Below are 21,874 nucleotides of genomic sequence, written 5' to 3'. Positions count from 1 at the left end.
GAAAAGCTCAATTTAAAAAAAAAATCATTTTGAAAATTAAAGTATAGCTTTAATAATGAAAACTAATGTCATGCACAATTATGACAGTGTTGATTATCAATTTTCTGCCACCGTATATCAAAATACCTAGTGTCTTTCTTGTTAAATGTAGCTTTTTATGCAGATTTTTAATTGGCTTACTTTGTAGACATAGCTTTGGTGAAGGTTTGCAATGAAAAAAAACACATAGCTGCTCTTTCCTATCAGTATAACTGTTCACATTACCTTGGTTATTCAGGGCTCTACCCTTGGACATAAGCCCCAAGCTATACAAGGCCTTGAAAAATGAGTGATAAGATCTCTATTTTTATTTCTTTCCAATAGAAATGGAAAGAAACGATAAGATTTGAGTGCTGCACAATGGACAGATTTGGGAAGTAAAAGGTGATAGATAGCAGAGATAACCTATTTATTAGTAATGAGTCACGTGACATATTTTAAGTCTACTTGAACAAAACAGAACAAGTCACATTCTTGTGCAACTATCATGTGAATTTAATTCTATTCTTACTAAGTTAAACTTGATTTATGATGGAATCTTGTGACAGGTCAGACTTAAACCCCATTCCACTGTTTTTACTTTGCTTACACTGACTTCAAGTGAATTGCACAAAATCATTGTTACATGAAATGACATATGGCCTACTAGGATCAAACTACCTTATGTCAACTGACATCCATTTTGTTATTTTAACATTGTCTTCCTGTGGGAAAAAAGTTAATAGAAAAATTAAGTCTGCTGCCCCTTTCAGTGTTATGCTACATAAAAGAACACGCTCTGGATGATGTAAGAGGTATTCGGACAAACACCACCCAGTCTTGCAGATTCCATGCAATACTGTGTTACAAAAGATTAGCTAAAGAGGCATGGACTGTACCATAGCCAAATTATACGGTGGTCTTATCAATCCATACCTACCAAGCTTTATGCCTTAAGTAAAGGTTACAAAAGGGACCCTTGCCTCAAGACTTTTGACATGATATAACGCAAGAATACAGAGTAGGTCTCAAATAATGAAAAATATTATGTTAATCTTTATGAAAATCTGGTTATCCGAAATGCTGTGCTAGAATTACAGATGTGACAACCAATGTCTACAATCCCTGCTGTAGATGCTGCTGCTCGTAACGGTGCAGAATCTAAGCATCAGCACTAAACAAAACCAATGATACTAGGAAGGAACAACTTAAAACTACAGCAACCTGTTGCTACTGACAGTGACAGTGATTCATTTTTTCTGTATTTTGACATCTCTAATGAAATTCTAACAAGCAGATACCTTAAAAAACATCAATTTAGATTGCATCTGCCCTAGAAATGTTTCACACCAAATACTCCGATACTCCCTCAGTCACCAGCACCGACTATGACAAAGTGTAAAACTGCTGTGGCACATACTGAGGGCAACAAATAAAAGAAAAGTCATTGTCATTCCGGACCCTATAATCTAAGCCTATTCTGAGGGTATTTAAGCAGCTTGCAATGTACCCTGCCAACTTAAGTAGGGCTATTGTTGCTATCAGCGGGTCAAAAATAGAGCTAGCCATGATTTAGGGAAAAAAAAAAATTCTATACAGTTTGGGTATAAAATGCCTGCCTATTGGCATTCTTGAGCAGCAAAATGAAAGCCTGAAGCAAAAAGCTACATCTGTTACTATGTTATGGTTTTGACTCTATTAATATTTAAGATAAATACCTAGTGAGGCACCTTATTAAAAACAAGCTCACTAATTAACTTATCTTATTTACCAGACACAAGTACTTTTCTTAAAAATGCACAGCAGGAAGAAGAAAACTCATCTCAGTACATGATAAAAAGAAATATTGAGTCAGCTAATAACTATAAAAACCTCTACCAATATAATGAATATTTGTTTCAGAACAATCCAAGTTAAAGAGTCAGACTGCTCAAGTAAAAGACTAAAAAATATTCTAGATGGGGAAGCATGAAAAAATAGGGTTGCTTTTGTGCTGAGACGAAATATGTTTTCAATCTCAAATTATTTAACTTTCATGATTTTTTTGGCAGAACATAGATGTTTGGCTCTGTTAAAAAAGTGATATAGAAAAGTGCCCGTGGCACAGATTAGCTAATGACTCCCCAGTCAAACAGATTTGATTATTTTTGTCCATCAAGTCACCAGGTTTTCTGGGAAAACTCCCTCCCTTCAGAGTAAAGCCTTGGGAGTTACAGTTTCTGACCACATGCTCAAGCTCCCTCAGACTCTTACCCTTTAAAGAAAAAAAAGGATCAGTCCATCATCACAAATCAGACTGTTTTCACACCTGACCATACTTTCAAGATGAAAACTAACACCTTGCTATGTTTAAATAAGACAAAAACGACTCCTTCCACACATTCTACTTTTCTTCGCTTTGCTTTTTTGCGTGTTATTCTGTTCAACCATTTTACTAATACCTTCTCCATTTTCACCCCCTTAAAAATATTCTCTACATGTTTAGTGTCTTCTACCACATCCTTCCCTTCCCCACCTCCAGGAGGGGGCTGGAAATGCTGACAGAGCCGTAACTACATAATGATGACTACGTCTGATGGAAGAAACACCTCACACGGTCACACAGGGGAGATGTAAGGCAAACTGATTATTAACAGAAGTGACCAATTGAGAAAAGAAGTCTCACACTATCCTTTCTAACTACACAACAGTTTTTTCTAATGAGTTCAGTAATGTGAGCCAGAACTGTTCCATTGCTGCAAATTCCTGTTAACATTGCTCACTTTGAATTACTACAGTTTTGCAACCATAAGACTAGCTTCTAGCAATACTACGTACTGTATAAATATTTATAATCACAAAGAAGCACTTCAGATTAATCTGCATGAAGTTTTATCGCTTCAGACGGACAGCGTGCCTGAAAAAACACCACCAACAAAGAAAAAAACGAATGATTCTAAAATTTCAAAGCAAAACCACTACGTTTCTCATTTCCACATACATCTACATCTCATGATTTTTCCACCATACATATCTGGATCAGCACCACTAAGACACCATTTGAAACAAACTCCCTTCACTCCACTGGTGTAACAAACTACTTCGGGACAAACGACTAATCAACACTGAGTCTAATTTACAGATGACCACCGTGCTAGTAGGTTGCAAAGAGCATGAATCCACAGCGGTCAAAGCACTCCCCCTAGATAGCACTGAACCTTTTTCACTGGTAGAAAGCAAGGATTCCAATTTTCAAATCCTTCCAACAGAAGCCCTCTGCAGGAAGACATAACAGGCAGTAAGAAGGCTATAAATTATCTCTGCTCTTCTATTTTCTGTGATCGCTAGTGGCTTGGGATGGATCCCAACTCCATTAACTAGTAAAAAGGCCTAAAGGAACTAATCAGCCAGTGCTGATGGTCCACCTGTGGCATCAGAACATGTCAGACCTTACCCACTCTGCTTTACGCTAGGAGGTCTTGCTGGGATGAAATAATGTTCATAAAGAAACAGCAATAAATAGCTCAGCTACAGCAGCCTCAGGGCTCCTTCGTACACGAAAAGGAACGCTAGCATCCACTGCAAAGAAATGCAGGTAATGTTGACAGCTTTTGGAAAATCCAATGGCAAGTTGGTTAATTTTCAGCAGGAAGTTAAAAACAGCTCACAGCTGACTCTACACAAGTCACCATATAATCTCAGAGCCCAATCTACAAGGCATGCAATAGCACCAAATGGCACCCCGCGGAGGCAATTTTGGACTACTGGAACTTAACAGCCTGGTCTCAGTTCTATCCTTGTCTAAAGAGAGCTACTAGAACTCTTTCTGCTTCTTCCCAGTGCTGCTGGTTTTAAGGGTACTTGGTGATTTTGACAGACTTCTGCATGCACCCAACCTACTTCCAGACTTGGCTCCACATGTTCATGTATCAATACCTCTGACTGAATGAACCCTAATGCAACCAGCTGCATGGGTATTAAGACTGAACATTCAAGTTGAGCCTAAGAACCAGACTGGGTGTGAAAACTGCTATTATGTAAAGGATCCTAACTCTGCACTATCCTAAATAATGGAGAATTGACGACTCAGGTTAAGAAACAAAACCAGATTAGCATAGTATGAGGCTTGTCTCATACTGCCACCTGCTGAAAAAGGCAAGCTACTTCTCTAAAACCTTCTGCTCATGGTTATTCTCACTGCATCTCAGCAGGATTACATGTGATTATTGTATTTCCTCAGCTGCAAACAAATATATGAAACTTTCTACTCTTAATTCTTACTACATAAAACTGGAGGTAGGAAGCATGTGCAAGTATCAGGTCACTCACTATTCATAAGATACTGAAATAAACTCAGGTGCCTACTACAGAATCTAGGTGTCTAGACATTAGCCAAATAAAAAGCTCAGGACCGTGGTGAGGGTCTACACAATTAAATCTGGTAAGTTGTAACAGCTAGCCCAACCCCAGTGCTGATAGAATGATCACATGCTCATTGCTCCTCTTTCTGTGGAGCCTGTTTACTAATCCAAACCAAGCATAATATAAGATAGGGTAGTTAGACAAACATAAGTTAAAAGTGAAATGGCAATCAACCAATGAGGGTCATTAAGTATTCCTCAGCACATGTTCTTCAAAATGTAGTCATTTTGCAACAGCAAGCTGAACAAGTCACTGGAGAGAAAGTGTCAATTCTTACTTACACCCTTCTCTGTTGCATGAATATCTGTATTTCCACAAAGCGTTCCAAGACCAATTACTTTGCCACCTTTCGTTCGTATGTCGATTTTATGGCTCTGAAAAAAAAAAATTTTAATTCACATGGTTAGAACAATCACAACTAGAAAACAAGTTAAATTTGACAATCAAGCCTATCAGATTTTCATGACCCTTAGGTTAAGTAATACCTGCCTGGATAAGTCATAATAAATTGCATTCACTAGCCCTTATCAAATGGCAAAAAGATTAAGGAAAAAAATATTCAAGTTTCCAACATGGAAAACATGGATTATTACTGTTCCTACACATTTTTGATGAAATACTAAAAATCAGAAGTTTTGTAGGGTTTCGTAAGACAGGAAAAATTCCAGACCAGTGTTTCTTAATCGTAGTGAACCCAAATCTTGCTTTTGCCTCTTCATTGAGGGGCTTTTAAAGAATAAAATGGCACAGCCCTAACTTGACACTACAGTAGCATTTCAGAGCTTTCAAAGGTTGTAAGCCAGCCAGTTGTTCTGTTAAATTCGTATATAACAGATGATCTTCTCCATATACAGTAAACATGGCAATACAAAAATCCTTCTGATAATGAAGTTAAATTAGATGTTTTGTGTAGGTATCACTATAAGAAAGATACATGAACGTGTAACTTCAGAAGAATTATTATAGCAATTACTTACCAGGTTGGCCAGATAGTTAATTAAAAATAAAACCACTACCTATATCACTTATTTCCTCATCTCCTCCCTGCCCCCTTTTATTCTATCATTTTGGGAATAGATAAAGCTTTGGGAACACACAGGTCTCTGTCACCCAACTTATTAGAACATCCTCAGCCTCTTAAAATCAGACTTTTATGGGTAATTATCAATGGATACATCTAACAGCAGGATTTGCTGGGGTAGGAAGCAAGCTAGAATGGTCAAATGGCTTTTTCATTACGAAGGTGCATTTTCCCTAGCTTAAAGGGAAAAAACAGTAATTTGTCATAGGGCTTCTGATAGCAAAGGAGAGAGGTTTGAACGAGGAAGAGGTGAAAGGTTATGACAACTATTAAAGGAGAGATGAAAAAAAACTGTTCATTTCAAAAAAGAAAGGACAACAGTGCAGAACGTTGACAAATCAGGCTCAGACTTGGTCTGTGGTAAGGATGCCTGGCAGATCTTCCAGTGACTGTGTGCAAGACATCTGGAAATTCTTATTACAACTGGCATAGTCAAGGAGTGAGAAGTGATCACTCAACATAGAAACAAAACTAATGAGTCTCCCTGGTTTTATTCTCACTGCTAAGCTGATGAGTTGTAATAAGCAGCAGGAAAGAGATTAAAAATAGGAAGCACTACTTTCTCAGTAAGGAATTTTGAAATAATTTCTACTCTAAAGATGACCTAGAAGTCATAACTATATTTTGGAAAACGCAAAAATCACCAACTCCTTGCAAATCTCACACTGGCTGAAAAACGCCTACCACACCAAAAGTACTAGTGAAATATCCATTTACAAAGCAAACAAACACAAAACCAGAATACTCATTTTTTCTGGCCTATTACACACATGCTTAAGAAAAGTAGATGGCAAACTTCTAGGTTTTCTATGAAGACACCACACAGTTTACCAAAAACATCAAGACTTTTCAAACCCCCACAACTAGATTTTTTTTATTTAAAAATAAAGTCATTGATCATTGATCTTTGGCTCTCTTCTCTAAAGAAAAGGTCTCCTGCTTTGCTGTCAAGAGCATGACAGTCAAGCAACAAACTCCTCAATCCATCCAAGAGAGGGTGATATCATTCCATAACACAATTTGTATAGGACAGTCAGCTCTCATGCTGTACTAAAAGAATCTAATCTGAAACATTTTCAGAAGCTTGGGAAGAAAACTCAAGAAATTAATAATTCTGTTTCTCACTACAGAACATCATTCCTAAAACCACACTAGAAAACTGGGTTACAGCTATCTTACTAGAACTATAATGCTTCTTAAAAACAATGTTGGACTAAAAAATGATTGTACAGCTAAAAGAAATGCTGTAGTTGGACAATTTTTTAATCCTGCAAACACCAAGATGGTTGGAAGTTTTCATTCAAAACCTTTACCTTGCTACTTCATAGCCAACGAAACCAAGGAAAGTGGTAAAATGTCTTCTGTAGTTAGTGGGGGACTTTAGTACTAGGTTAAAGGTTGGACTAGATGATCTAACAGGTCTTTTCCAACCTGACTGATTCTATGATTCTATATATTGAAACATTTACAGTCACAGGAACAGAGACAATCAATAACCACCCACAATTCAAAAGAATACTTCAGGTAATGCTTTCGGTGTATTAAAAAGCAGCCAGAGCCTTGTAATCTACTGAAAGTTTATTTAGTAAGTATTTTAACTGAAACCTGCAGTTCTTTCTTGATTCTTTACATTTTAAATGCTTTCTTCCTTCTGGGACAAGGTCATTCCTTTCATCTGGGGCTTAAGGGAGCAAAGACGCTTCCTGTGGCCACCAGCATAGCAGACACATGCATAAAGGATTGTAGTGGGTTTATGTGGCAAGGTTTGGTAGCAGGGGGTCATGGGCGTGGCTTCTGTGAGAAGAATCTGGAAGCTTCCCCCTGTTAGATAAGGGCCCCGCGGCTGGCCAGAGCTGAGCCAGTAAGTGATGTTGTTTGTGCCTCTGTGAGAGCAGATTTAAGGAAGGGAAAAAAAACCTGCTGCTACACAGCAGCTGGGAGAGAGAGGGGAGTGAGAAACGGCCTTGCAGGCGCCAAGGTCAGTGAAGAAGGAGGGGGAGAGGTGCTCCAGGCGCCAGAGCAGAAGTCCCCTGCGGCCTGTGGTGAGGACCATGGTGAAGCAGGCTGTCCCCCTGCAGCCCATGGAGTACCACGGTGGAGCAGGTGGATGTGGCCTGGAGGAGGCTGCGGCCCATGGAGAGCCCCCGCAGGAGCAGGCCCCGGGCCGGAGCTGCAGCCCGTGGAGAGGAGCCCACGCAGGAGCAGGGGGTCTGGGGGGAGCTGCCGCCCGTGGGGGACCCGTGCTGGAGCAGTTTGCTCCTGGGGGATGGACCCCGTGGTACGGAGCCATGTGGGAGCAGTTCTTGAAGAGCTGCTGCCTGTGGGCAGCCCACACCGGATCAGTCTGGGAAGGACGGCATCCTGTGGGAGGGACCCCACGTTAGAGCAGGGGACAAGAGTGACCGAGAAGGAGCGGCGGAGACGAAGTGCTATAGACTGACCACAACCCCCATTCCCTCATTCCCCTGCGCCACACAGGGGGAGGAGGTAGAAGAGGGCGGATGGGGGGAAGGTGGTTTTGGTTTCTTTCCTTTGTTTCTCACTTCTCTAGCTTGTTAGTAATAGGCAATAAATCTTACTATCTCCTTACTCTGTTTTGCCCATCACGATAATTGTTCAGCGATCTCCCCGTCCTTATCTGAACCCATGAGCCCTTTGCATTGTATTTTCTCCCCCCTTTCCCTTTGAGGAGAGGGAGTGAGAGAGCGGCTGTGGTTGAGCTTGGCTGCCCACTTGAGTAAAAACACCACAAGGATGGATCGCCCTTTATACTTGTAATTTTCCTGACATTTTCCTTATTTTCTGAATCAAACAAGGGTCCATGAGTTGACAGAAAAGAAAGAAGCAACATCAAGCTCTTCTAAACTATACTGAAATCACAGGGGAGCTGGTCTCGGAAGTCTTACACTGGCTACTCTGCAGCCTGCTTTTCAGTTCATTAGTAAGCATCACTTCATTGCTGCTTGAAGTCTCATGGATAATAGAACTATATCACAGAATCACAGAATTGTAGGGATTGGAAGGGACCTCCAGAGATCATCGGGTCCAACCCCCCTGCCAAAGCAGGTTCCCTAGAGCAGGCTGCCCAGGTAGGCGTCCAGACGGGCCTTGAATATCTCCAGAGCAGGAGACTCCACAACCTCCCTGGGCAGCCTGTTCCAGTGCTCCTCCACCCTCACCATGAAGAAGTTCTTTCGCATGTTGGTGTGGAACTTTCTGTCACCCATTTTGTGGCCATTGCCCCTTGTCCTGTCCCCACAAACCACTGAAAAGAGGTTGGCCAAATCCCTCCGTCTCCCACCCTTCAGGTATTTATACACATTGATGAGATCCCCTCTCAGTCTTCTTTTCTCCAGGCTGAACAGACCCAGGTCTCTCAGCCTTTCCTCATAGGGGAGATGCTTGGATTTCTCCCTTAATTCCCCATTTAGAAAGAATGGGTTGGCCTATTAGAGAGTCCTTCAAAAGTTTTGTTGGCCAAAGAGCTGTAGCCTGAAAGTCAGAAGTCTCTGCCGTACTACAGGAAGAGAGAATGCCCCCAAGGGTAAATTACCCAACATTTTGATGCTTCTCTGAAGTATCAAAACCAAACACACACAAAACCATCAATATTCGTAAATGAAAGAAAACCAAGCATGGCATGCCAGAGCTGGTCAAACACTTCATCAGTTAGCTCTAAGAGAGAATTTGAAGTTATTGAAGTAGTGGAGAATGAAAATGTAAAACCAATGCTCTCTCTGTTTGGGGGCTTTTATTATCTACCGCAACAGCCCGCCCAAGAACTTGTCCCTAAGGACACCAAGTTTTTTCTGGGAGGGGTTATGCACCAACAGCAGATTCTGCCCCCGGGTGTCTCTGGCTGATCTTTTTGGGTAAGAAAAGCCAGGATGCTGACTTGGTTGTCTTGGTTTCTGTATGCCCACAGATGGAGACAGTAACCTGGAAATGTGGACTGACTGTGTGCCCATAATGCAGACAGGGAGGTTAAAAGGCGGCGCCTCTTCCTGCGATCTTCACTTCTTGGAAGTGCGACTGTGACAGAGGTAGGATTAGGATTTTCTCAGATATTTACTGTGAACTGTGAATCGTGCTTCATGTTCGTTAGTCCCATGAGACCAGTGAATAAGAAAATGTTTAAATTCGCCTTCCTTTAAACAGGCACATAATGAGTGCAGCAGTGTCACAAGAGGAAAACTCAACTGAGAAGAGCTCAGCAGTAAGATTAGCTCCTTACAAATACACAAGTTCATGCATTTTTTTGGACACAGGCTGTCTAGCTCGAAGCCTGATACTGTTCATGTGATGAATGGGCAGGAGGGGGCAAAAGAAAGAAAAAAAAGAAATGCTGCAGATACTTGAGGCTCTGCTTACCTGCAGAAGAAACTACAAGCCCTTCAAGTGACGGTGTCAGAAACATGCAGCTAGCTCTCACGTGCACATTCAGGGAGTCTATAGTGGAGAAGAGATCCCCAAGTAATGTGGCTGGTGAATATTAGTCACCAGATAGATGGAAGAACTGAAGCGGCTTCCAGTCCTCTCTTTCACATCCCCCTGCCTCCCTTCCCAGCACGGCCATAAACTAAGGGCTCAGATACTTTTTGTTCTGTCCCTTCCTCTGGGTCCTGGGGTCTGGGCTGTGGTGGTCTGGAAAACACATTGGCTTGAATGAGTTACAGCCCTCGTGGCAACATGTTGGTCCTTCTCTCATTATGTACATACCTTGTCTGCTCTCCCCTTCATTTAAACAAGATAGCTTTACAAGTGGCCAGAAAAAAGTTAAAAAGTGCAGTCAGCAAATGTGGTGTGAAATGCTAAAGGCCATTGAAGCCCAACTCCAAATCTCTTTGGTTTTTCTTATTCCCCCAGTTTTCTTCCTTCTTTTTTGTAAAGCCCAGGAAACGATTCAAATTACTGACAGTTTCAGACATGCAGTCTTCATCAAGTATTTTATTTAAAAATGAACTGCTATAAGCAAGTTGGAGTGATTTAAGCAACCACGAGCAGGTAGGGATGTGGCTTAGTCAGCTTTAGGCCTAAATTCAAACTCACTGCTGACAAGTGTAGATGTCAGAACAGAATTTCCTTCATGAGTACCCTTGGATTGCAGAAACCTAGCTCTTCTTCTGTGCTTCTCCTTCCCCAGTAAAATACTGCAGACAACTCAAATCCTGGTTAAATATTTGTCTCAAAACAAAGCAAGCACACAAAGAAAAAGTCCAAACAACCCAACACTGCAGAGAGAAGTCCAGTCTGAAGTACAAGCTACGTCATCATGTACCTACTGCATTGGCAGGGCACGATGGAGCTGTCCGACTCGACCCCGCAAAAGGACTCTGTGAAGCTCCTCAAGGAGAGATGGGAGTCTGCAAGTGCCCCGAGACCCAGCCTGGAGCTTCAACGCCCACCAGCCCCACGGTCCCCGGCACCAGTGAAAAGCAGCCGTGGCAGCACCATGGAGAAAGACCCAGCAGACAGTGAGAGGGCAGACGTGTTCAAGGAGGAACCCCTGGGTGGCGCTTGCCAGATTGAGCCCTTCTCCATCACCATGAAGGAGCTGAAGAGACAATCTGATACCCTGGGTGGCAGGAAGGTGAGTGCAGGAAGGTTCTGCAGTTGAAAATGATTCCCACAATATCCCACTTGTGGTTCTAGTGCTTTTGGAAACATGAGGAAAGAACGTGCAACTATGCCAAATAACCTTGTTTTGCAAGGAGACAACAGCACGTGGAAAGTGCAAGATACAGCCAAACATGACAGTGTGCTGAACTATCAGCTCAGCAGCACACGAATTCACAATTTGCAACCTGCAGTGCCACAGAAATTTACCCTAGAGCATCTGGAGAACTCTACTGCCAGAACAGCACCCCCTTCCAATGTCCTTCCTGCCTCTTCATATCCTTTCTGCCCCCTTAAAACCTTATCTGTCCCCCACCAGTAGCTTTTAACTCGCATCCCCTCGACGTCTTCCAACAGCAAAGTGGGAGAAGCTCACTGCCACCGACATCGACAAGTCAGCCTGGGAGCCATTCACATATTTCTATGGTGGACTCCAGCGTGAAAAGTGGGAGAGCAATCTTTGAGAAAATGTCAACACAAAATGGACAGAACAGCAACGCTGAAGGTTAGCCTTACTACTTTGATCTGATTTCTCGCTTTAGTTCAATGCACTCGATCTCTGATTTACCAAAGGCCAACTGCACTCGTATCATCAGCCCCCCATACTCCCCAGGAAGAGAACGTGGTGTTCTTATCAATGCAAAACAAGCTTTCCAGCTTTCTCCATTTTGTCTTTTGTATTATGGAGGAGTGACAAAAGCCCATTAAGTACTTTTTGAAAAAAATACAACAGAATGGTGTCCTATGTTTGAGAAGATAACTTTCGATGAAGACAACCCAAATCTACAAATATATTATCAAAAATATGGGTAGCATTCATCAATTACAAAAAAGCAATAACTTCAATTTCTAGTTGGGTTAAGATAGCTTGGATTTGGTGACGCATTGCTTTGGTAACAATGCGTTAAATTTAATTGTAGCTTTCTCGTTTCCACAAATTGAACACTCCATACTTTGTGTGTTCTAAAGTAAAAATATGACATAGTTGCTAAAAAGTTGGCAATACTGCTCATTTCACCTATGCTTTTCTTTCAAGATTTGAAACGCATGCACCCATCTCCCTCTCCCCAACTATGACATCTGTTTGTAGTTGCAGTAGGTGGTCACAAATGTGTAAGAGGACTACCAGAAGAGAACTCCCCCAAGACAGGCAACACGCTGCTGGACTTCCAGGAGAATGTCTCCGTGAAGAAAAAATGGCGCTGTATCAGGCTGCTGTGTCCAAGGCAGACAGCAGCAACTGCTTTGCCAATGTAAGATACCAATGTCTCATTATCTTCTTAACTCTTTACAAATTCTTCCAAAAATTTTGCACCCCGTTTTCTTCTCAACTTGCTAGGGTGTTAACTCTACACCTCCTCATACCATGTGGCTCTCTCAGCTGTTATGCAGACACAGCTTGTGTGTGTGCATCATGCTCCGACTTGCCCTCCTCGAGCCTCACCTAACTTTGACAGTTCAAAGCTCTTGGAACATAGGGTTCCTTGTGGTGCTTGTAACCTACTAAATCATCATGGTACACTGCCGTAAAGGAACCGTTTGGGATTTTTCAGGACGTTAAACATCCTGAGTATTTGGACCTTCAAGCCTACATGTCTCAATCAGTTGGAGAACCACTCCTTTACACCTTATATGCGGTGCTGGTACATCATGGTATCAACTGTCGCACAGGACACTATGCATGCTACATAAAGGTAGAGGTCAACATCATTTCTAACAGGGTAAAAGTTGTGCTGGCAAACCAATTAAAGTGTTACCAGTAGCTACTGTTTCTAGGGAAAAAGATTTCATTATATGTTGATTTGACACCTGTGTCAAGCTGAGGCAGGGGAGGTTTAGGCTAGACCTCAGGAACAGGTTCTTCACCGAGAGGGTGGTTGCACACTGGAACAGGCTCCCCAGAGAAGTAGTCACTGCACCAAGCCTCTCGGAATTTAAGAAGCGCTAGGACGGTGCACTCAGTCACATGGTCTAAAATTTTGGGTAGACCTGTGCGGTGCCAGGAGTTGGACTCGATGATCTTTATGGGTCCCTTCCAACTCGGGATGTTCTGTAATTCTATGAATTCAGGTACCGCAAAACAGCAGGCAATAACATGTCCCTCAATGATTCTTCTTTTTTTTCTATGCATTTCTGTTCATTTGTTCTTTTCTTTTCTTTTATTCTTTCCGCTGCAGAAAGCAATGCACTTTTGAATGAGAAGGCCCAAAAGATTTCCAAAGATGTTTCTAGTCCGCAGTTAGAAAAGACAGGTCAAGAAAATGCTGTTCCTTCTGAAAGAGAGACTATAACATCTCCACAAGATGGAAAGGAGATGTGCTGTGCTTTTAGCTAGAGGTATCTTCCTGTGCAAATTAGAATTGTGTAAGATTAGACACCGGTCCACCATACTGTCTGAATTTCTATTTTCACTGTGTAGTTGCCATTAAAAAACATAACCTGTGAAAATGGTGGGCATAGATTGAGCTTAGCAATCAAGAGCACATAAAGTTGTATTATGTACAGCCTGTAATTCAAAAAGTATTTCTACGATGTGACAAATACAATTGAAAGTAGAACTTGATAAACACTTCCGCTTTTCCTTCTCTGCTGAAGGCAGTCTCTTCTCTCCTACTTTTTGCTCTCTAAACATGTTCATTTTCTGTCACCGGTTTCTCAGATGCACAGAAACTGTCTGTTTGTGAAAGTAAGTGTGAAATAGGCTATCTGGACCAGCCATTTCATGGGGCGCAGATGACGGAAGCGCTGCGCCAACCGCAAAGCACAATGCTTTGTGCTGCTTCCAAAATCAAGGCCATTAACGCAATCATCAAGAATCTGAGGCGATCAACTCAGGGGCAAACGCCTTCTGCAGGGGAGCGGGGGATCGAGGCAGGCAGAGCTTTTTTTTCGCAGCCTCGAGGCCACTCCAGGCAGCCGAGGGAGCAGCCAGGGCCCGGCGTCTCTCGTGAGGGAGGCTGACGAGGCGCGGGCGGAGCCGGCAGCGGCGGGCCGTTTACACCGGGCGTCGCCGCCATTTTGCGGCCACTCGTCGAGGCGATCTGCTCCGGGGCAGATGCCTTCTGCAGCGGAGCGGGGCATCGAGGCGGGCAGGGCTTCTTTTTTCCGGCATCGAGGCCACTCGAGACAGCCGAGAGAGGCTGACGAAGACCGGGCGGAGCCAGCAGCGCCCCCTCCCTGGCCGTACAAAAGCAGCCCCTAGGGCGCGCAGGGGCCAGGACGTGCAGACAGGGCGGGGCACGGCGGTTCGCGCAGGGAGGGTCCCCTCACCACTCTTTCCCAATGGTGGTTGTAACCTGCCCGTGAAGAGCCCAGCCATGGTGTCCGCCAGGCAGAAAACCATGGCCTCTGCATCTCTTGTGGGCTGAGACCAAAACCCAGATGGAAGGGCCATGACACCCCCATGGCAGATGCCTACATGCAAACAGAGCCCCTGAGGGCTGAAAGAGCTTCCCCGACCCCCAGCTGTGGGGAATTCCAGAATCCTGAAGTCCCCCTAGGGCCCAACGGCAGAACTGGGTGTCGTGGTCACAAGTGTGCTTTTTGAGCAAGTTGCTGTCTTGCTTAACAGGCTGTGAATCATCCAGGAAATCTGAGCAAGAGACTGATGCTTGGTATCAAGCGCTGGCACAGGCTGAGCAACAGCCCTGCCTCAAGTCCTCTCAAGGGACTGCTAAGGGAGCCTCCGATCCTAAATTGCCCTAATTGATGGACACACAAGACTGTACTGGGATGTTAACTTTCCCTGCAGCAGCCCACACAGTGCTATGCTCTGCACTTGTAGCTAGAACAGAACTGATATCACACCAGTGGTGTGTCTGCTGCTGAGTAGTGCTGGCACAGGACCAGGCCTCTCTCTAACCCTCCCAGAGACAGCAGGCTGGGGGTGGGCAAAAAGTGAGAAAGGAACATCACCAGTGCAGCTGACCTAAACCAACCAAAGGGGTATTCCATACCATATGATGTGGTGTCACACACAGCAATAAAAGGTGGAAAAAGGAAGAAGAGGGTAGGAGTGGGCTCTCATTGCGAAAACGTCTGTCCTCCCAAACAACGACTACGTGCATTGAGGCCCTGCTTCAAGGACACGGTCAAGCATTGTTCAGTTGTGGGAAGCAGAGAGTAATTTCTTTCCTCTGCACTTCCACACAGCCTTTATTTCCCCCCTTTTCCCCCTCCCTTTCCCTTTTTTCCTCTTAAATTGTTTAATTAAGGAAAGATTATTATTAATAAGAATAATTTAATTAAAGGGAAAAATAATTATCTCAACCCCTGAGTTGTTCTTTCCTTTACTTCTTCCCTTCCTCTTCTGAGGAGGGGGAGTGAGAGAGGGGTTGTGGTAGAGTTCAGCTGCCTAGCAAGGTAAAACCACCACAAAGACAAGGGAAGCTGGACCCTCATCTCTGCTCAGAGCAGGAGGAGGAATCTCCCCCTTGCCCCTGAAGTGCCCCTATGCAATAGGTATGATGCTCTGGGGCAAAAATAAAATGAAATAGAATAAAATAAAAATAAAAACAACAAGCCCCAGGAAAGGGCAACAGTATAAACGTGGACCAGCAAACCACGTATATAAGAACCAGTGCCACAAAAAAAGCACAAAGGGTGTTGGTGATTGGAGACTCCACTTTGAGAGGCACTGAAGTGCCCATTTGCCGCCCAATCTCTTGCGAGAGGTTTGCTGCCTGCCTGGGACCCACATCCACAACATCACAAAGAGGCTACCAAGCTTGGTTAAGCGACAGGACTACCACCCATTTCTACTCTTTTATGTAGGGACAAGTGAGGTTGCAACAAGGAAACTATGAAACATCAAAAGGGACTTTGTGGCCCTTGGAAAGATGTTGAAGGGATGGGGAACCCAAGTAGTGTTCTCCTCACTCCTCCCAGTTAGAGACCTGGGGACCCAAGGAGGAGGCAATGTACAAATCAGGTGAATGATTGGCTTCAGAGCTGATGCCATGCTCAGGGTTTCAGGTTCTACAGAGTCCACAACCTCCCTGGGCAGCCTGTTCCAGTTTCACCCTCACTGTGAAGAAGTTCTTTCGCATGTTGGTGCGGAACTTCCTGTCATCCATTTTGTGGCCATTGCCCCTTGTCCTGTCCCCACAAACCACTGAAAAGAGGTTGACCAAATCCCTCTGTCCCCCACACTTCAGTTATTTATACACATTGATAAGATCCCCTCTCAGTCTTCTTTTCTCTAGGCTGAACAGACTCAGGTCTCGCAGCCTTTCCTCACAGGGGAGATGCTCCAGGCCCCGTATCATCACTGTGGCCCTCCGCTGGACTCTTTCCAGGAGATCCCTGTCTTTTTTGTACCGGGGAGCCCAGAACTGGACACAGTACTCCAGGTGAGGCCTGACCAGGGCAGAGTAGAGGGGGAGGATGACCTCCCTTGACCTGCTGGCCATGCTCCTTTTTATGCACGCCAGGATCCCATTGGCCCTCTTGGCCACCAAGGCACAGTGCTGGCTCATGGCCAACCTGTCATCCACCAGGACCCCCAGGTCCTTCTCCTCAGAGCTCCTCTCCAGCAGGTCGGCCCCAGCCTGTACTGATACGTCTGGTTGTTCCTTCCCAGGTGCAGGACTCTACACTTGCTCTTGTTAAACCTCATTTGGTTTCTTCCTGCCCATCTCTCCAGCCGGTCCAGGTCTCGCTCAATGGCAGCACAGCCTTCTGGCATGTCAGCCACTCCTCCCAGCTTTGTCTCATCTGTGTACTTGCTGAGGGCAGAAACTATTCCCCCATCAAGGTCGTCGATGAAGATGTTGAACAGGACCGGACCCAGCACCAACCCCTAGGGAACGCCGCTAGTCACAGGTCTCCAGTCGGACTCTGCGCCGCCGATCACCACCCTCTGAACTCAGCCAGTCAGCCAGTTCTCAACCCACCTTACTGTCCACTCCTCTATCCCACATTTTCTCAGCTTTGCTAGCAGGATGTCGTGGGATGTCGTAACAAAAGCCTTGTTAAATCAAGGTAGATGACATCCACTGCTCTCCCTCCATCTACCCTGCTGGTGATGTTATCACAGAAGGCAACGAGGTTGGTCAAGCACGATTTCCCCTTGGTGAATCCATGCTGACTACTCCTCATAACATTCTTCTCTTCCAATTGCTTGGAGATGGCATCCAGAACATTTTCTCATTTACAAAGTGTTAAATTTTAAAAGTCTCTTATCTTTCAAGTATCTGAGAAAAGATGGCCACCAGATTAGTTAGGATTTTGAGGGAAGACAACTTTCTCCATGACATCACAAAAATTCTTGCCAGTTGTGATGGCATCCTGTGATTACCATCAATAATGCTGGCTAAAACTGCTTCTTCTCATTTTATGCAGTTTCTCATATTTTCACTTGCTGATATATATATATATATATATATAATACATATATATGTTATATATAGTCCTCATTTTTAACCAGTTCCACAACATCTGTAACATACAGTACTGTTAAAAAGTAACCAAAAATCTGACAAAAAGTATGTTCAACTACACAGAATCTGGACAATACAGATTGTCTGTAGGTCACTGAACACGGAGTAAACCTGACTCTATGGTATGTTAAGTTTCCCAGTAAGTTGAGTTTCCCCATGCATGCTATGTAACCATCTCTTATCACTGCAAGGAAAAGATGTTGGAAGGTTTTCCGTATCTCAGAAATACTTTAAAAAAGAAACAAAAAAATCTTTTGAGTTTATACTAATTGCTGCACGAACAATCTTAATTAAGTGAAATTTATTCCAAACAGCACCTAAGTTGCTTATTCTTTCATTACGTCCACAAAAGAGTGCGTCAGCAAACTTGAAGTCTTAAGATCAAAAAAACAAGGTCATGACCCTGTCATATACAGTATTTATCAGTATATTCAGTTGGGTACTTAGGACATGTCATTTCAGTTTCAAGTTACACATTAATCTATAGAGTTTGTCAACAGCACTGGTACCTCAGAATTAAGAAAAAATAGACGTTAAAAAAAAAGAGATAATGTATGCTGTGAAGCACCTCATAGTCCCAAATGAGCTAACATAACTATTAGTTTGCTGTTCAGAGAAAGGAATTCCCAGACTTTATTTTTGTCGTGTGTGTGCACACGCGCAGCAGCACCACTGTTTCTGCTGTCTTCAGCTATCAAAGATGCCTGGACTTCCTACTTCATGTTATTTATGGCTATTGACTTTTTGTCATAATTGTATGCAATAAATAAGGCAAGGTGCTACACACGCAGTAACATTTAGAAATACCAAAGGGTTTTTAATCTCTAGAACTGGCACCCGGTGTTTTATTTTTTATACCATATTCCATCACGCAATCCCTTTTAAAACACTAAAAGAATAAGAAGGGTTCATTGTACCTTTATTGACTGCAAGACACTAGTCCCCTTCTCAGTTTCTATTTTGCAGTTACTGCATTCAATTTTCTGAATCTTCACACAGCCAGTGCCTGATGTTTTGATATCCAAATCTAGAATTAAAAGAGAATTAGCAACAGAACAATAAGACTCAGATCTGTTTAATGTAGTACTTGGTTACAATACAGTAACTACATGCAGTAGGATAAATGCTGTATAATTAATTATCATCTGCTTACCTCTGGCAAGGTACAGTCCTTTAGTGATTTTTTTTTTTTAAGCCATTCCTACACTCCACCTCCACCACACAGCTACCTTAGTCACCATATCTACTAGCAATTCTACCCTGTCACAGGTTTTGGGGTGGAAAAGCTGACAAGCTGTTTGAAACCATAAGGAGTAGCAGCACTCCATTACAGGAGATGTGTTTGTATTAAGTTAGAGTTCACCTTGCTTAGACCTGTGCTGCTTCAGCCAGCAAGCAGCGTAACACAAAAATAGGTACAGAAGCTTGCGTGCACCCTTCTTCCCTAGCCTGCTGGAAGGCCTGACTTACCCTCCGGGCATGAAGGAGCTTGAGTAACTGTTTGCAGTCTGAATCACCTCACCTTATTATTGTTCACAAGCTGACATAAAGAAAACTCACTGGATCTTGTAGATAATGTGACTATCAAGTGAGTAATTTATGGGCTCATGCAGGAGCAGCACAAACATTTTTCTCCTACTTAAACTCAGGGATGAGCTCAAAGGACCAGGGAGAAGTGCGAGAAGGTGCAATCTGGGGATTCTGACTGCAGTAATAACCATTTATTTTAATGGCCACCATAGACACTGGTAAAAGGTAAAGCAAGGAGAAGAAAGAAAAAGTTTTGTCTTTTCTTATGGAAAAGAATCAGAAAAAGAATGGAAGAATATAGAAGAATGTAATAGGTGTCATTTAATATGTTGCAAGAAGCAAGTAATTAGTGCTAGAAGAGATGCAGTGAGCTTACTGCACACTAATGACCAGGGGGAACGAGGAAGGGAGAAATCTGGGAAAGAAACCTTCATTTAAGCAACTATGAAAGCCCTCCCTTCATCTTCACCATCTGCTAAGGTGACTGGAAACATTCTAAGAAATAGAGGAGAAGAATCAGAGTATATATAACAGGCTCTGCCCCAACAAGAAACTCCAAGTCAGGCCCACGAAATGGCAGAGGCTGAAGATCAACTGGCACACTGCTGCTCAGACCAGGCACTGGAACCACACTGAGGGCAGCTTGCAGACAACAAAGAGAAAACTCCAACTCACAACAAAGGAAGGTTTTGTCACCTAACAAAACAGGAGGATTCAGTACAGCAGGAGACAGATAAAATATGTTTAATTTCTTTGCTTCACAACTGCTACCTTCTTGCTGCAGTTACCTAAAGGCTAAGGTTAGTGAAGGATGCAGACAGTATTTGCGGGGCAACAATTTGAAAAGAAAAAGATGCCAGAAGAACTGGACTGGAGAAGCAAGTTTCCCAGAAAGCCTTTTTGTTTGTAGATACTGTTTTCTTAGCCTCCTCACAGAGAAAGAGGGAGATGCACAGACCTCCAAGAAAGTGATACTGTGACCAAGATTTTACCTGACTGTACATTTCTTAAATTTAAATTCTTAAATTGAGGCATGTAAAAGCACAAAAGGATGCTGACAAGGGATTGGTGACTAACAGAGGCTGGAAGGCCAGCATTACAATGTTTGTATTGGCAAAGCCTAGGTAGTTTCACCAGACTAAAAATATCAGAGTGGTATTCGAGCTATTTCAATTTGATCAATGCTGATCTGCAGGCTTTTAAGTTGTTGAGACACATAGGTGAGACATTTCCAAAGTGTTTTCTTTCCTGGGAAGTAGTTGGATTGTTTAAATGCAATTCACAGAGAGACACTGATAGAGGCACGGACATCTGAGCTTGAAACAGCATGTCCTTGTACAGCACAAACCTGGAGAGTTCAAAAAGGAAAACAGTATTGTTTCTGAAATACAAGCTGTCTTGCTCAAAACTGCTCAGTTCACCCACTGGAAAACTGCATGGTCCTCAGGAGAGCCTACATCCAAGACTTTTGCTACCTTGCTTTCAGAGAAGAGAAGACAAAAAGCAGCTTGCTTGTGCAAACCTTTAAATTCCATCAGCATGGCAGCTTCTACCTCTTGTCACTTCTGTTAAAAAAAAAAAAGAGGATGAGGCTTAAGAACAGTCAGTTCAGCCATGATACCTACTTAATGAGACTTTGCTAAGAATAAAGGTAACAAAAACTTCTGATCCTGCATGGTATATTACAGCCATCATGTGAAAAGTAGACTAGTAATGTAATCCTAGACGTACTGAAGATCTGTGCCAAAATAGGATGCAGAAGTCCACAAATTCATGTGCGTGCTGTTAAGAAACACAGCATTCCTGGCCTGGAAATACATTCTTGACCCTTTGCAGAGTCACAGTGCATTGCTAGCCTTGACTGAGGAAGAGTTAGTGGACAAGGAATGCCTGTCACGTGAACAGGCTTCCTGATGGAAGAATAAGTGACTCCCAGAAGAGGCAGGCTAAGAGCTGGATAATATTGCTAACAGAACGTCAACCAACAAGGAGGAATAGGTTACAATCCATTTCAGTACCAAAGCTCCACAGATAGTCTGATTTCTCCTTGGCAAAGCTGAGGGCTGTAGCCAACTTCAGCCACGCAAACCTTGAAGAACGCACAAAGATCTTTAAGGTGCAAAGGACTTGCATTGAAAATAAATGTGCACAGGAGAAAAAAAAAAGACCTGTGATATGAGACTGCAGGCAGAGGTACCCCAGAAATACCACCTTAACCTATACTATTTAAAATAAATAGCTTATCAGCCTGTTTCTAAGTGACTCACCAGCACTGAACCACTAGAAATACTTCATGATGATCCAATTCTCTGCTTGTATGGGAAGCTTACCAGTACGTGACCATACTTGTTAAGATAATTCAGTTTTATTTACTAAGGGCATCAGATTACAGTATTTGCTGCTCTGAGGCTGTAAATCTGCCATGTTTAGGAATAGACACTGATGACTGTTGTTTCTCAACTCAGTTAATATGTTAAGACTTAAGAAAATACACTGTTGAAAACATATCTGTTTTCCATTACATTTACAAAAGAACAAAAAGCAGAAACAAGTATTCCCAGGATCCTGGGTTCTCCCCTCATAAGTAGGATGAAAAAATGTTTAAGTGATAACATAATTTTGTGATATTGGTGATTCACAACAGCTTTCAAAACCCACACGTGCATTCAGCTTGCCTAGTTATACCTACAAGAATCTACAGTATTTAACCAAAAATGAGAGTGATCTTATGGGCTTACAGAAGACTGACGTGGTATAGTTAAGGTCTCACAAAGAGACAACTGACACC

The 21,874-nt window shown here is 43.0% G+C and overlaps 1 protein-coding gene across 1 annotated transcript in view; it reads right to left on the bottom strand.

The window, feature by feature from the left end:
• FAM185A (family with sequence similarity 185 member A) overlaps positions 1-21,874 on the bottom strand; it is a 51,954-nt gene that overhangs the window by 26,259 nt on the left and 3,821 nt on the right. Inside the window, exons 2-3 of the mRNA XM_080575368.1 lie at positions 18,474-18,583; positions 4,701-4,793 (exon numbers count right to left, since the gene is read on the bottom strand). Coding sequence (XP_080431494.1) covers positions 4,701-4,793; positions 18,474-18,583 — 203 coding nt within the window. The remainder of the gene's footprint in view (positions 1-4,700; positions 4,794-18,473; positions 18,584-21,874) is intronic.

The sequence above is a fragment of the Anser brachyrhynchus genome (assembly GCF_964034855.1).
Source record: "Anser brachyrhynchus genome assembly, chromosome: 1".
Lineage (NCBI taxonomy): Eukaryota > Metazoa > Chordata > Aves > Anseriformes > Anatidae > Anser > Anser brachyrhynchus.
This window is presented reverse-complemented; position numbering and strand designations above follow the sequence as displayed.